The following is an 11,058-nucleotide window of genomic DNA, read 5'->3' on the forward strand; positions in this document are numbered from 1 at the left end:
CCCACTTCAGCATCGCCCAGTCTTTGTTCGTGCTCCCTCTCACTGCTCTCTCATTCTATCCCTGTTTCCTCTTCTAACATGCAATGTGGGCTCTGTCACCAAGGAGATATGTAAAACATGTCTTGTTATGTAAACGTTTCAGAGCAATCAGAGCATACCGAACTACAGACATAAACAGCTCAAAGCAAATAGAGGGTCAGTGAATATCTCAAAGAAAGTGAAAGAAAGCAGAAAATTCTATGTTGTCCAGCAGAATCTGTGCTTCAGTCAAAATAGGTGATAAAGAATTCACACTAAAAGCGAGAGGGTAGAAAAGTTGGGTTAGTGAGTTCTATTACTCAGGAATGCTGCAAAAGTCTTGTGGTTTGCCCATAAAAGGCACAATGTGCCAGTTGCTACATAGTTTCTCAGTTTGTGGTCAGCAAGGTCCAAAAATAAACAGTCTTCACCAGCCTTACTATCTAGAACAAACTGAATATAGCAGCAGTTATCAGAAGTGAGACAAAGCTGATGCACTCATAGACACACTAATAATCCTGATCAAATTTCAACATTGTACGTAGAGTAAACAGAAGAATGAGAACTGAAAAGGAAAACTGAATGAAACCCAATATTTAGGTACATCCAAAGGCTCTGCAAAAGATTAGAAACAGAAAAAACAAAGGTTATCTGATACCTTGCTCAGAATACAATCAAGAGGAAACAAAGGCTGCCCTCATTCATCAGTCATACTACAGGCAGTTACCTTCACAAATCAGCCATTGAGGATTTCAAGAATTATCTTTAAAGCAATATCTGTGACATCCGTCATGCGATCTATGGATGTAGTATGAAAATGTATCTGTTTTCTCTGATCCTTTGGAAAATTCAGGACAGTATAATACTGTAATAATTTATGCTCATTGTTACTTTCCGAAAATGAGGAGATATACAAATGAAAAAGAAACTTTTTGAAAAAAGACCATTTTCCTATAACCAGTCCTCATTAAGTATTGGTCCAACATCACCGTGGAAAAGTGTAAGCAAGCTTGAAGTGCGTGAGAAGATTTTTATACTGAGCCCAAGAGTATAAGCCAAATGAACCTCCCACAGGGGGAAACTCCATAGCACACTCCACAACACCCTCCTGAGTTCTCATAGAACCACGTTCCTTTCTTTTCAGATCAAACTTCATCCTTGTGGTTGATCAGTTTTCACTTTATCTGTTCACCTCACACCACCTCCTCACAGCTCCAACTGTAAAGAGTAGCAAAAAACAACTAAACGCAGTTTGCAGGAATGGTGAATTAAATCAGCATGACTCATACCTCATGACACTGTCTTGTTTGTTAGAATTTGTGTTGGCAACGTTTGCCTCACCCACAGAGACTCAAGCTAGTTCCTGATAAATGCAAAATAGCTTGACCAGTAGTTGTCATGAACATATCTAAACTACATATCTATAAGAGAAACCCCTGCCTTTAATTTATGTGATTCCCAACATATAAGCCTTCCATCTGTCTCTATGGTTTGTTAACACAATTAATACAAAGTTTCTGAACTGTGCAATGTTTCCAAAAGATAAGACAGAGGAGTAAAAAAGAAGAGGAAAAACTCAACAAGCTGAAGTCTGTGAGTCATAGCAGAAATCAGGAAGCTACTACAACAGAAGTTTAAGCACTTCACAAGTCTTTGATAACTGCCATGTAATTACTGTCCTCAGCCTGGTGTGGGCTTGAATCAATCTGACTTTCCTCACTCCTTCTTTCCACCCAGCTTGTGTGCAGAGTGAGTGCACTCACACACTTATATAAACAGCCGAAACATGTATTTGCATATATGCATATGTATACGTAATGTCTACTCTATGGCAGATGTATGAAGGAATGCTAACATGTAAGTGAGTGTGACACACTCTTACTCACTGACTTCTTTGCTTCCTCTCATCTCATTCCACCCTTTCTCCCTCCCTTATTGGCTGACCCAAAATATTTAAAGACAACAAAAGAAACAATCCTGTTATCTTTTACATGATTCCATATTTATACACATTTGGGTATCTATATGTTTCCATATATTTTTATTTTATTTTATGACCACGCCCACCAGCACAGTATAAGGGTCATACATCATAGGTTAGTGAAATGTGTCAGCTAAGAGACATTTTCTCTGTGGGATGTCATGTCCATTTCTAGCTCAAAGACATTTCACAGGAAGACTAAGAGTGGGTACTCAGTCACGCCCACAACTCAAATGAAGACAAATTATTTCTTACATCTCAGAAAATAAAAAGATTAAAAAAAGAGACTTCAGTGGACAAATAGACTTTAAAAGATCCGCAGTGAATGTCAAATTCCTTTTTTAAAAGCTTGTAAAATAATAAAACGTCCTGTGTGTCAGGAGGAGGCAATGAATTATAACTTATTATCTTTTACCAGTTCTAAACTTAAAACACTCCAACTGAAAGCGAAACACATGAAAAATAACATCCTGAATAGATCTTTCATTCGTGGACATTTTGTCCCTTGGGTGAAAAATTTACAGATTTGTATACACCAGCTGGCCTAACCCTGCCAGTTCATAGATTTTGTGAAATCAGACAGCCTACTCCAAATACTTTTTAGGACTGCATTGTGTAAGTTTTTCCAACAAAGCAAAATGTACACGTTTTCATTATTCGCTCTAAGCTTCATTGATCTGTCATTGGTTATGGTAAATATTCTCAAACATCTGAATAGCCTCAAAGTTGTAATACCTTGCAGATTTAAAAAAGTTTTCAAAAGATGTTTTAACATGATTTTATGTCTTAAAATGTACAACAGATGTATTGGAGAATTGTTATAGAATGACCCCAAATGCAGCATGTTAATGTGCCCATGGTTAATACAAACACTAGATCTATGTTGGCCATCTTAGTTTCCTTTGACATGGTGCTGTGATTAATTTGGCTTGTTTATTGTTCTGTTTGTCAACAGGATTATTGAAAAATAAATGACATTTTTAGGTACTTTTTCCAACTTGAAAGGCTTCTGTTCTAGATCTGCATCTGGATGTTACAGAGGCTGAGAGCTGCAATGATCTGATTTGATGTTATTATCCTGGGATCACAAATTGAATGTTCTGTTATCTTGAGATTACAAAGCTAATTGAACTCATGGTAGCACTAAAGGAAAGTATGAATATTGCCAAAAGTCTATTTATTTAGTCTTCTGGCCTCTGAATGTTTATCCCAATTTTAGTTGTGGAGCCACAGCAGCAGATTGGCAGATGAATACTGTTAAGCCTGCAGCTGACAGTGGCTACAAATCTGAACAAAGCTCTTCAATATCCATCAAATTTTATGTTTAGCCAGTGATCAGTGAAAAATTTTGAAGATGATTTGTTATTTGCTGAAAACATTCACCTACACGTACCTGCCACTAGAGGGCATAAGTCTCAAAGACAAACGCACTTGATGTAGTTACAGGATAGGTGGAGGTTGTATGCATGCTTTTGATTGTTACTCTGAGCTGAAGTACTCTAGGTTTGCTGAACTCCATACTTCATGCCTTCTGCAGATTTTATATATGTGTCTTTTGTTCTTTGTTTGAACAGGCACCTCAGGAAGTGACTTTTAGTACATGTAGTTCTGATAGCACAGTGGGCTTGGTAGTACCCTCCTGAACACAACAAAGTCCAAATCTAAGACCAAGGACGAAGCAAACACTATCACTCCTTAATTCTCTTTGCAGAGACACTTTTATGGCATTAACACAGTTTTGTTGGTTGACATTATTGTGCGCTTTCAAGCATCCCACCTAGTCCTTCCCAATGAGTCAGTCAGTGGTGGTGCGGTAGATTTATCTCTTATCTTTGCTAATTGTCTCATGAACTCCACTAGCTCCTCTTCTCACCATCCCTCCTCTCTGACTTGTCGCATGTATGTGTCTCTCTCAGCACATTCCTATGTTGATGTGTCATTTAGCAGCTTTACACAAACGAACATCTTTAACCTCTCAGGAGACTTAAGGTTGGGGGGGGGTAAGCTTTTTAAATTACTCTCTTGCTTTTCTCGTGCTTATGAAATGAGAAATTGTCTTCAGAAATGGGAAAAGCATCTGTAAACTCATTTTAATCTTCCAAACGTTATGAAACTACAGCTCTGTTTAACAGCTGGCCCAACATTGGAGAGGCAGAGTTAGTGAAACAGCAAATAACTACTTTAATTGTACATATATGGTTGCGTCCAGGTTCAGCACAAGAGCTCCATTGTGAGGAATCACGTCACTGTTTGAGAATAGCCAAGCAAAACATGCACTCTTTTGTTTGCTTCAAGTCCCTTTCAGGTTGTTGCATTTTCCACCAAATGTGCCCCATCTGCCAAGGAAAAGAGCCAAAGCAAAATGTGGGAGGGTCAATCATAAATCTATCTGCCATGTGACAAATGAATCATGATTTCTATCTATCTATCTATCTATCTATCTATCTATCTATCTATCTATCTATCTATCTATCTATCTATCTATCTATCTATCTATCTATCTATCTATCTATCTATCTATCTATCTATCTATCTATCTATCTATCTATCTATCTATCTATCTATCTATCTATCTATCTATCTATCTATCTATCTATCTATCTATCTATCTATCTATCTATCTATCTATCTATCTATCTATCTATCTATCTATGGCATAGATTCTAAGGGTATTTATCAGTTGTTCTATGAGTAGGGGCAGCTGTTTAAAGGATGGGGTCTACTGATAAAGAGGAAGGCAAACTCTGTTTGCTCCTAACTGACTGATATGAAAGGAATTCAGCTATTGTGGGTTTCTGCAAAGAATGGTTAGGCTCATCGATCGTGGCTGTTAATGAAAGCATTCAGCAAATTGCAACAGACATTCTAAAAAAAGAAAGAAAAGAAAAGAAAAAAAGACAAAAGTAGAAGATGATATCCAGTGGGTCAGTCAGAGGACATCACACTGGACAAGCACAATTCTCCTTGTCATATATCATGTCTATGAGAAGAGCTGTAAAGTGGAGAAAGTCGTAAAATGATATGCTTGTTCATTATACCCAAGGTTTGACTTTTTGTGCACAGAAAATTTGATTCGATGTGTGTCTTATGCATATGAAGTACATTAAGGATAGCATAATAGGTAGAGAGTGTTACCCACTATGAGTTCTGGAAAATGCAAATGTCTGAAGTGGGCAAAACTAAAAAAAAAAGAAAGTTTTTTAGTGTTTCTGCAGCAGTTTTAAAGAAACCTGCACACTGATTGATTGTGTTCTTTTAATGTGCTGTACATGTGTAACATGATGCAATGTTCTATCCTGACATTGCCTCATTTCTCCCCCTCTCGCTCTCTCACCCCCCCCCATCCTTCACTCCCCTACTGAGGACACCAGCCAATCGCACCTCAGTGGGGTGCCTCCCCTGCTCTGATAAATACCACAGAGGACCAGGGAGGGTCTATCTGCCTGACTCTCCTTCCCTAAGCAGGGTCTCTTCTCCTCTCACACCACCTCAGTGCTACAGACTCCCTCTGCAACCATGTCTGTCAGAGCCTTGAAGACCACCACCCTCTCCACTGTGTCGTCCTCCAGGGGCCCCACCCAGGGCTACAGCAGCCGCTCCTTCTCTGGCTACGGGGGCCGTGGTGTGGGGAGTGCCAGGCAGAGCTACGCTGTCCGCAGTTCCTATGGAGGTGTGGGCAGCAGTGGTGCTGCTGTGGGAATTGGGGGGTTTAAGGTCGGTGGGTTTGCTGTTGGGGGATCTGGACAAAGAGGAAATGGAGTGGAGTTTGGCTACGTGGGCTTTGGTGGAGGCCTGGGAAGTGGCATGGCCAATGAAGGGATGGCCCCCATTACAGCGGTGACAGTGAACAAGAGCCTGCTGTCTCCTTTGAACCTGGAGATTGACCCTACCATCCAGGCGATCCGCATCCAGGAAAAAGAACAGATCAAGACCCTGAACAACCGCTTTGCTTCTTTCATTGACAAGGTCAGTCCACTAAAAATGTACCTAAAGTTAAGACTCACTGTTAAAGCAGGATCGTTTATGATAGAAATTTGCGCACCACACACCAGGCAACACTTGTAAACTGCAAAAATAGCAATAGCAAACAACTCTGCAAATTCTCCTGATGTGACTGGACTAAATAATAATCTCCAAAAGTAGAAAACAGGCTCAAGAATTGCAGAGGAAAGCCTTTAGGGAGAAGTCCATTTCATAATTGAAATCATCCATGAGAAGATTCTAGAGAGATCTACTCTGTTTATAACAATATGCCATCTATGGAGATAATCTGTGGAGGGCATTGCTTGTTGTGCCTGGCTTCCAAAATGTTTTCCTTCTCAGGTGAGATCATTGGGCTCAGAGAGAAGGATCATTCTGGATCCAGGACTGACATGAAGAGCAAAACATTTTTTGCTCGAAGGGTCGCATTATGAGCAATATCCTGAAAAATAAGCTGTAATGAAAATGGAATAAGTTACAGATGCCTTCTTGCAAATAAAAATCTTTTCCACTGTGGAATTTCCAAAGCTTATTCCAAAGACATTCACAGCCTGCATAAACACAAACTAAAAGAGTGGATATGGTTTAATCAAACTCTGCATGAGACAAGCTTGTAAAAAAAAAAAAGAAAAGTGGATAACTACTGCAGAAACTTGAACAATGTCCATTTTATGAGGCCATGTAATGGTAAAAAAAGCCATTTATCTGAAAGAAGAATAAACCTTTGTTAAACAGCCTCCATCAAACATGGTTAGTGAAATGTTAGCATTAAAAAAAACATCTTACCAAACAAAAGACCGACTGATCAGAATTTTTCAGTTATCTGTCTCTATAACTCATGAAGGGGTTCTTTTGTTTAATGAAGCACACACAAGTTATGTAGACAAGAAGTCCACAAGTAAATCAATCTTCAGATCGTTAAGCAAAGCTCAGTCTCCTGCTGCTCCTCATGCCATTGTGATATGGTGCAGAAACACACTGAGCTGTGTGTCCTGTATTGTTTGCTGAGCGGCAGCAGGACCCCACCCAAGGTCAGGACGGTGAGAGGAAAAGTTGTGAAGGGGCAAATGGAACATAGTGCCACACTGTGTTGAAGTGCAGAACAACGGGTTAGAGTCGTGACAGGAGCAACTGATGTGGCATGTCAAGGAGGGAGAAGTTCAATTAGTGATTATTATTTTCAGTTGATATTCAAGTTTTTGTTGCTCATTACAATACAATGCTCTTCCACACTTTAAATTCATTACTTCTCCATCTGTTACATGTTTCTATGACAAGCTTATGTATTTTCCAGAAAACAACAGATGCAACACTTTCAAAGCAAATGTACAACACTGTTTTTTCTCAAACAAAAAAAGAAAGACAATGACTCACGAGAAACTCTGTCCTCAGGTACGTTTCCTCGAACAGCAAAACAAAATGCTTGAGACCAAGTGGAAGCTCCTGCAGGAGCAGACCACAAGTCCCTCCAACATTGACGCCATGTTCGAGGCCTACATAGCCAACCTCCGCAAGCAGCTGGATAACCTAAGTCATGAAAAGGTCAAACTGGAATCTGACCTTAATCACATGACAGGCCTGGTGGAAGACTTCAAAAACAAGTGAGTAGCGTACCAGACAGTGGTCTGACTTCTCCCTAAAGATGTTATACAGGATGTCTTTCTCCGAATCCGCACAACGTTATTGAACTCCTGGTTGTGCTGCCAAACTTTTTTTTAATGGAGAAACTACTGGGGCTTGTGTGTGAAATAATGCTCATATGTGCTCATATATATATAAGTGTGTTGCAAATTGAGGAAATATCATCTTCGTTTTAGGCTTTGTGTCATGGTATTCAGTGAGTGAAATGCTGGAAAAAGCAGATATAGAGTGTACTGGATTATATATGGGAATCTGGAAATCAAGATTTTAAGAGGTCACATGGCTTATAATTCTGACCCATACTTTATTAACTATTTCCCCTTCTATGGTGGTTCCATTCAATGCTAAAAATTAAAGGTTTATGTGATGGACACACTGACGACTTCTCTATTTTCTCTCTTTTCGCAGATATGAGGATGAAATCAACAAGCGCAATGAGTGTGAGAATAACTTTGTCCTTATAAAGAAGGTTTGTACAGATTGAGCACAACGAGCCAAGACAATGGCCTATTTTGATTTTAGTTTCCGTGCTTTATTGGACAATAAATGCTCTGATAAAAAGATAACATTTTTCATCTGAAGGACACAGATGCTGCCTACATGGTAAAAGTGGAGCTGGAGGCCAAACTGGATGCGCTCACTGATGAGATTGAGTTCCTGAGGCAGCTATATGATGCAGTAATAACCTAATTTTACTTGAGCTATTGAATCGCTAAAGTTGGTTTTTGTATTTTTCAGTTGTTTAATTATGTCTCAATTTTGACAGGAAATCAGTGAGCTACAGAGCCAGATCAAGGACACATCTGTGGTGGTGGAGATGGACAACAGCCGTAACCTTGACATGGACGCCATTATAGCTGAAGTGCGTGCTCAGTATGAAGACATTGCCAACAAGAGCAGAGCCGAGGCTGAGTCGTGGTACCAGAACAAGGTGGGAACACACGTTGTGCTATTTAAGGTTCAGGTTTATTTCCCGTTAATACATTTTCTGTTTTCTGAAATGCTATGGCTCATTTTGTGATAGCAGTCACGACACTTCCATCCTGTAAATGCATTTATCACAGAAAAAAAACTGTAAAATCTAATCACTCATCCAAAACCTTCCATTCATATCTCAAAACCTGCCTATTGTGCCAGCAAGTTAGCTAAAGCACCAAACAAAAAATGGTTTTGTAATTGTATGAGCTGCACTTGCAAGAATGATGGTTTTTTTCCCCTCCCACATCATCCATCGAAATATTTCTTATTAACTTTTTTTTATCTGACTGTTTACTGACTGTGTATCTGTTATCTTTTTAAGAATAAGAATCTCAGAAATTTGGAATTGAAGTATAACAAAGATTCCCATTTATTGCCTTTAATCTCCCCTCCATTTATGCTTTCTCCCACCACACATTCTTCCACTCGTTTCTCCTCCATGAAGCGTTATCAAAACACCTGCAATTTGATTTAAAAAACAGAAAAACATTAACATGAGTTCCTGGTAGCAGGCAACTTGGCCTTCCTTCTGTGAATGTGGCAGATCCACTGCATATTATGGCTTGTCTTTGATTGCCTCAGTATGCAGAGATGCAACAGTCAGCTGGAAGATATGGTGACGATCTGAAGTCAACCAGGGCTGAGATTGCTGACATGAACCGCAGGATAATGCGGCTCCAGTCTGAAATTGACATGGTTAAGGCACAGGTAAGGGTTCAACTTTATAGCCCTTATATATATTGAGAAATATTGGTGTGAATTAGGACTTTTTTTTTTCTTTGATAATTCTTTCTTTCATAATTTTCAGCAGTAATTTAGAACCCTGTGCATGCTGCCTTATAAGTACTATTAAAACTTTTAGCCTACACTTCACTGTGCTTATGTCCCTCCACTCTTAGCGGAACAGTTTGGAAGCTCAGATTGCAGAGGCTGAGGAGCGGGGTGAACTGGCAGTGAAGGATGCTAAGCTCCGCATCAGAGATTTGGAAGAAGCTCTCCAGAGAGCAAAGCAGGATATGGCCCTGCAAGTCCGCCAGTACCAGGAACTGATGAACGTGAAGCTGGCTCTGGACATTGAAATCGCTACCTATAGGAAACTGCTCGAAGGAGAGGAGAGCAGGTAAATTGTTACTGTGAGGACACCTGTGCACCTGCCCGTGGCAGCAATGATAACTGCATCCTACAATGTAAATAGTAATATGACTAAATGTCCTGTGTTATTTTGTTTATTCACATTATCTGCTCTTCCACAGGTTAGCGACAGGAATCACGACCAATGTGACTAAGCAGACTTGTAAGTCCATCTTCCACCTCCGTACAAATTTGTTAAGTCATCTTTGATTTTGCTGTTATGGTAAAAATCTCCCAAAACTACAACTTAATCAGTTTTTTTTTCTAATACAAAAAGAGTAACAACTGATCAGGGTATCAGTCTAAGGAGACAAAAACACAAGAGATACAGTTTTATTCAATGTTTTTATGCATTTGAAACAAACGTTTGATATTTGATTTTATAACCCTCTTCTTCTAAATATGTAGCTATGAACTACAATGCGTACTGCCTGGAGAGTTCCCACATCCCATCCTATGTTAGTTCTTCCTTTGATGGTATCAAGTCTACAAGTGGTTCAGTCTCTGCCCTTGAAGGAGCGGTTAAGAGCACCACAATAACGAAGACGGAAACTGTGACAATCAAGGCTGAAGAGAAGAAGGAAGAGGAGGAAAAGAAGGAGCAGCAGGCAGCAACTGAGGAGTCAGCCGCTGTGGAAAAGAAGGAGCAGGAGCCAGTCAAGGCTGAAGCTGTGGCTGAGGATTGATACTTTAGTTATGGTTTAAAGAATTCATGATTTTGATGTTGAAAAATAAGAAAAAGCAGACCCACTCTACCTTTTAACTGTTAGAAGTGTAAAAACAGCTTTCATCCTGTACTCTCCAACAAAACGGTGCTGATGGGAGAGTTTTGTTTAATCTCTTGTAGGTGAACAAATTCATAGCTGTCAACTTCAGTCACTGCCAGATGCTCAGCTATTGCTGCACCACAATTGTTTAGACAGCAGGTGGCGGTGCTATAAAGCACAGCTGTCATGTGAACATGTAATTTGCAATTGAATAATCTATAAAGGAGTAATCTGGGGAGAAATGAAGATTTGCCAAGCTGCACTATGAAAAATAGTCATAAAAGTCCCATGACTTCTGTTGTTGTTAGCAACACCAAGAATCCTGTTTGCAAAACAATAAATCATCTTTAAACATAAATGTACATGGTGGTCTGATGTGAATTGTTGCATTATAAAGTTGAAGGTTTTTTTCCTCCACTTTACAGAACAACATATTTAAAAACACGGTATACAACGATGGAAAAAAAACCTGTGAGCATCCATAAGGGGCTTCCTGTCTTGTTATTACAGACTGTCAACACTCTCACATACATAAAGAGTTTTACTTTTGTCAGTTTGTCA

The 11,058-nt window shown here is 39.5% G+C and overlaps 1 protein-coding gene across 1 annotated transcript; it reads left to right on the top strand.

Annotated features, from left to right (window-relative positions):
• The first annotated feature begins 5,432 nt into the window (after positions 1-5,432).
• On the top strand, positions 5,433-10,855 carry LOC140303682 (intermediate filament protein ON3-like). Its single transcript, XM_072382539.1, has 9 exons — positions 5,433-5,965; positions 7,373-7,581; positions 8,030-8,090; positions 8,204-8,299; positions 8,388-8,552; positions 9,182-9,307; positions 9,499-9,719; positions 9,853-9,893; positions 10,139-10,855. The coding sequence occupies exons 1-9, from the start codon at positions 5,516-5,518 to the stop codon at positions 10,414-10,416; spliced, it is 1,647 nt and encodes a 548-aa protein (XP_072238640.1). The 5' UTR covers positions 5,433-5,515; the 3' UTR covers positions 10,417-10,855.
• The last annotated feature ends 203 nt before the right edge of the window (positions 10,856-11,058 follow it).

This window comes from Leuresthes tenuis, unplaced genomic scaffold (assembly GCF_036924035.1).
Source record: "Leuresthes tenuis unplaced genomic scaffold, fLeuTen1.0.hap1 SCAF_3, whole genome shotgun sequence".
Taxonomy (NCBI): domain Eukaryota; kingdom Metazoa; phylum Chordata; class Actinopteri; order Atheriniformes; family Atherinopsidae; genus Leuresthes; species Leuresthes tenuis.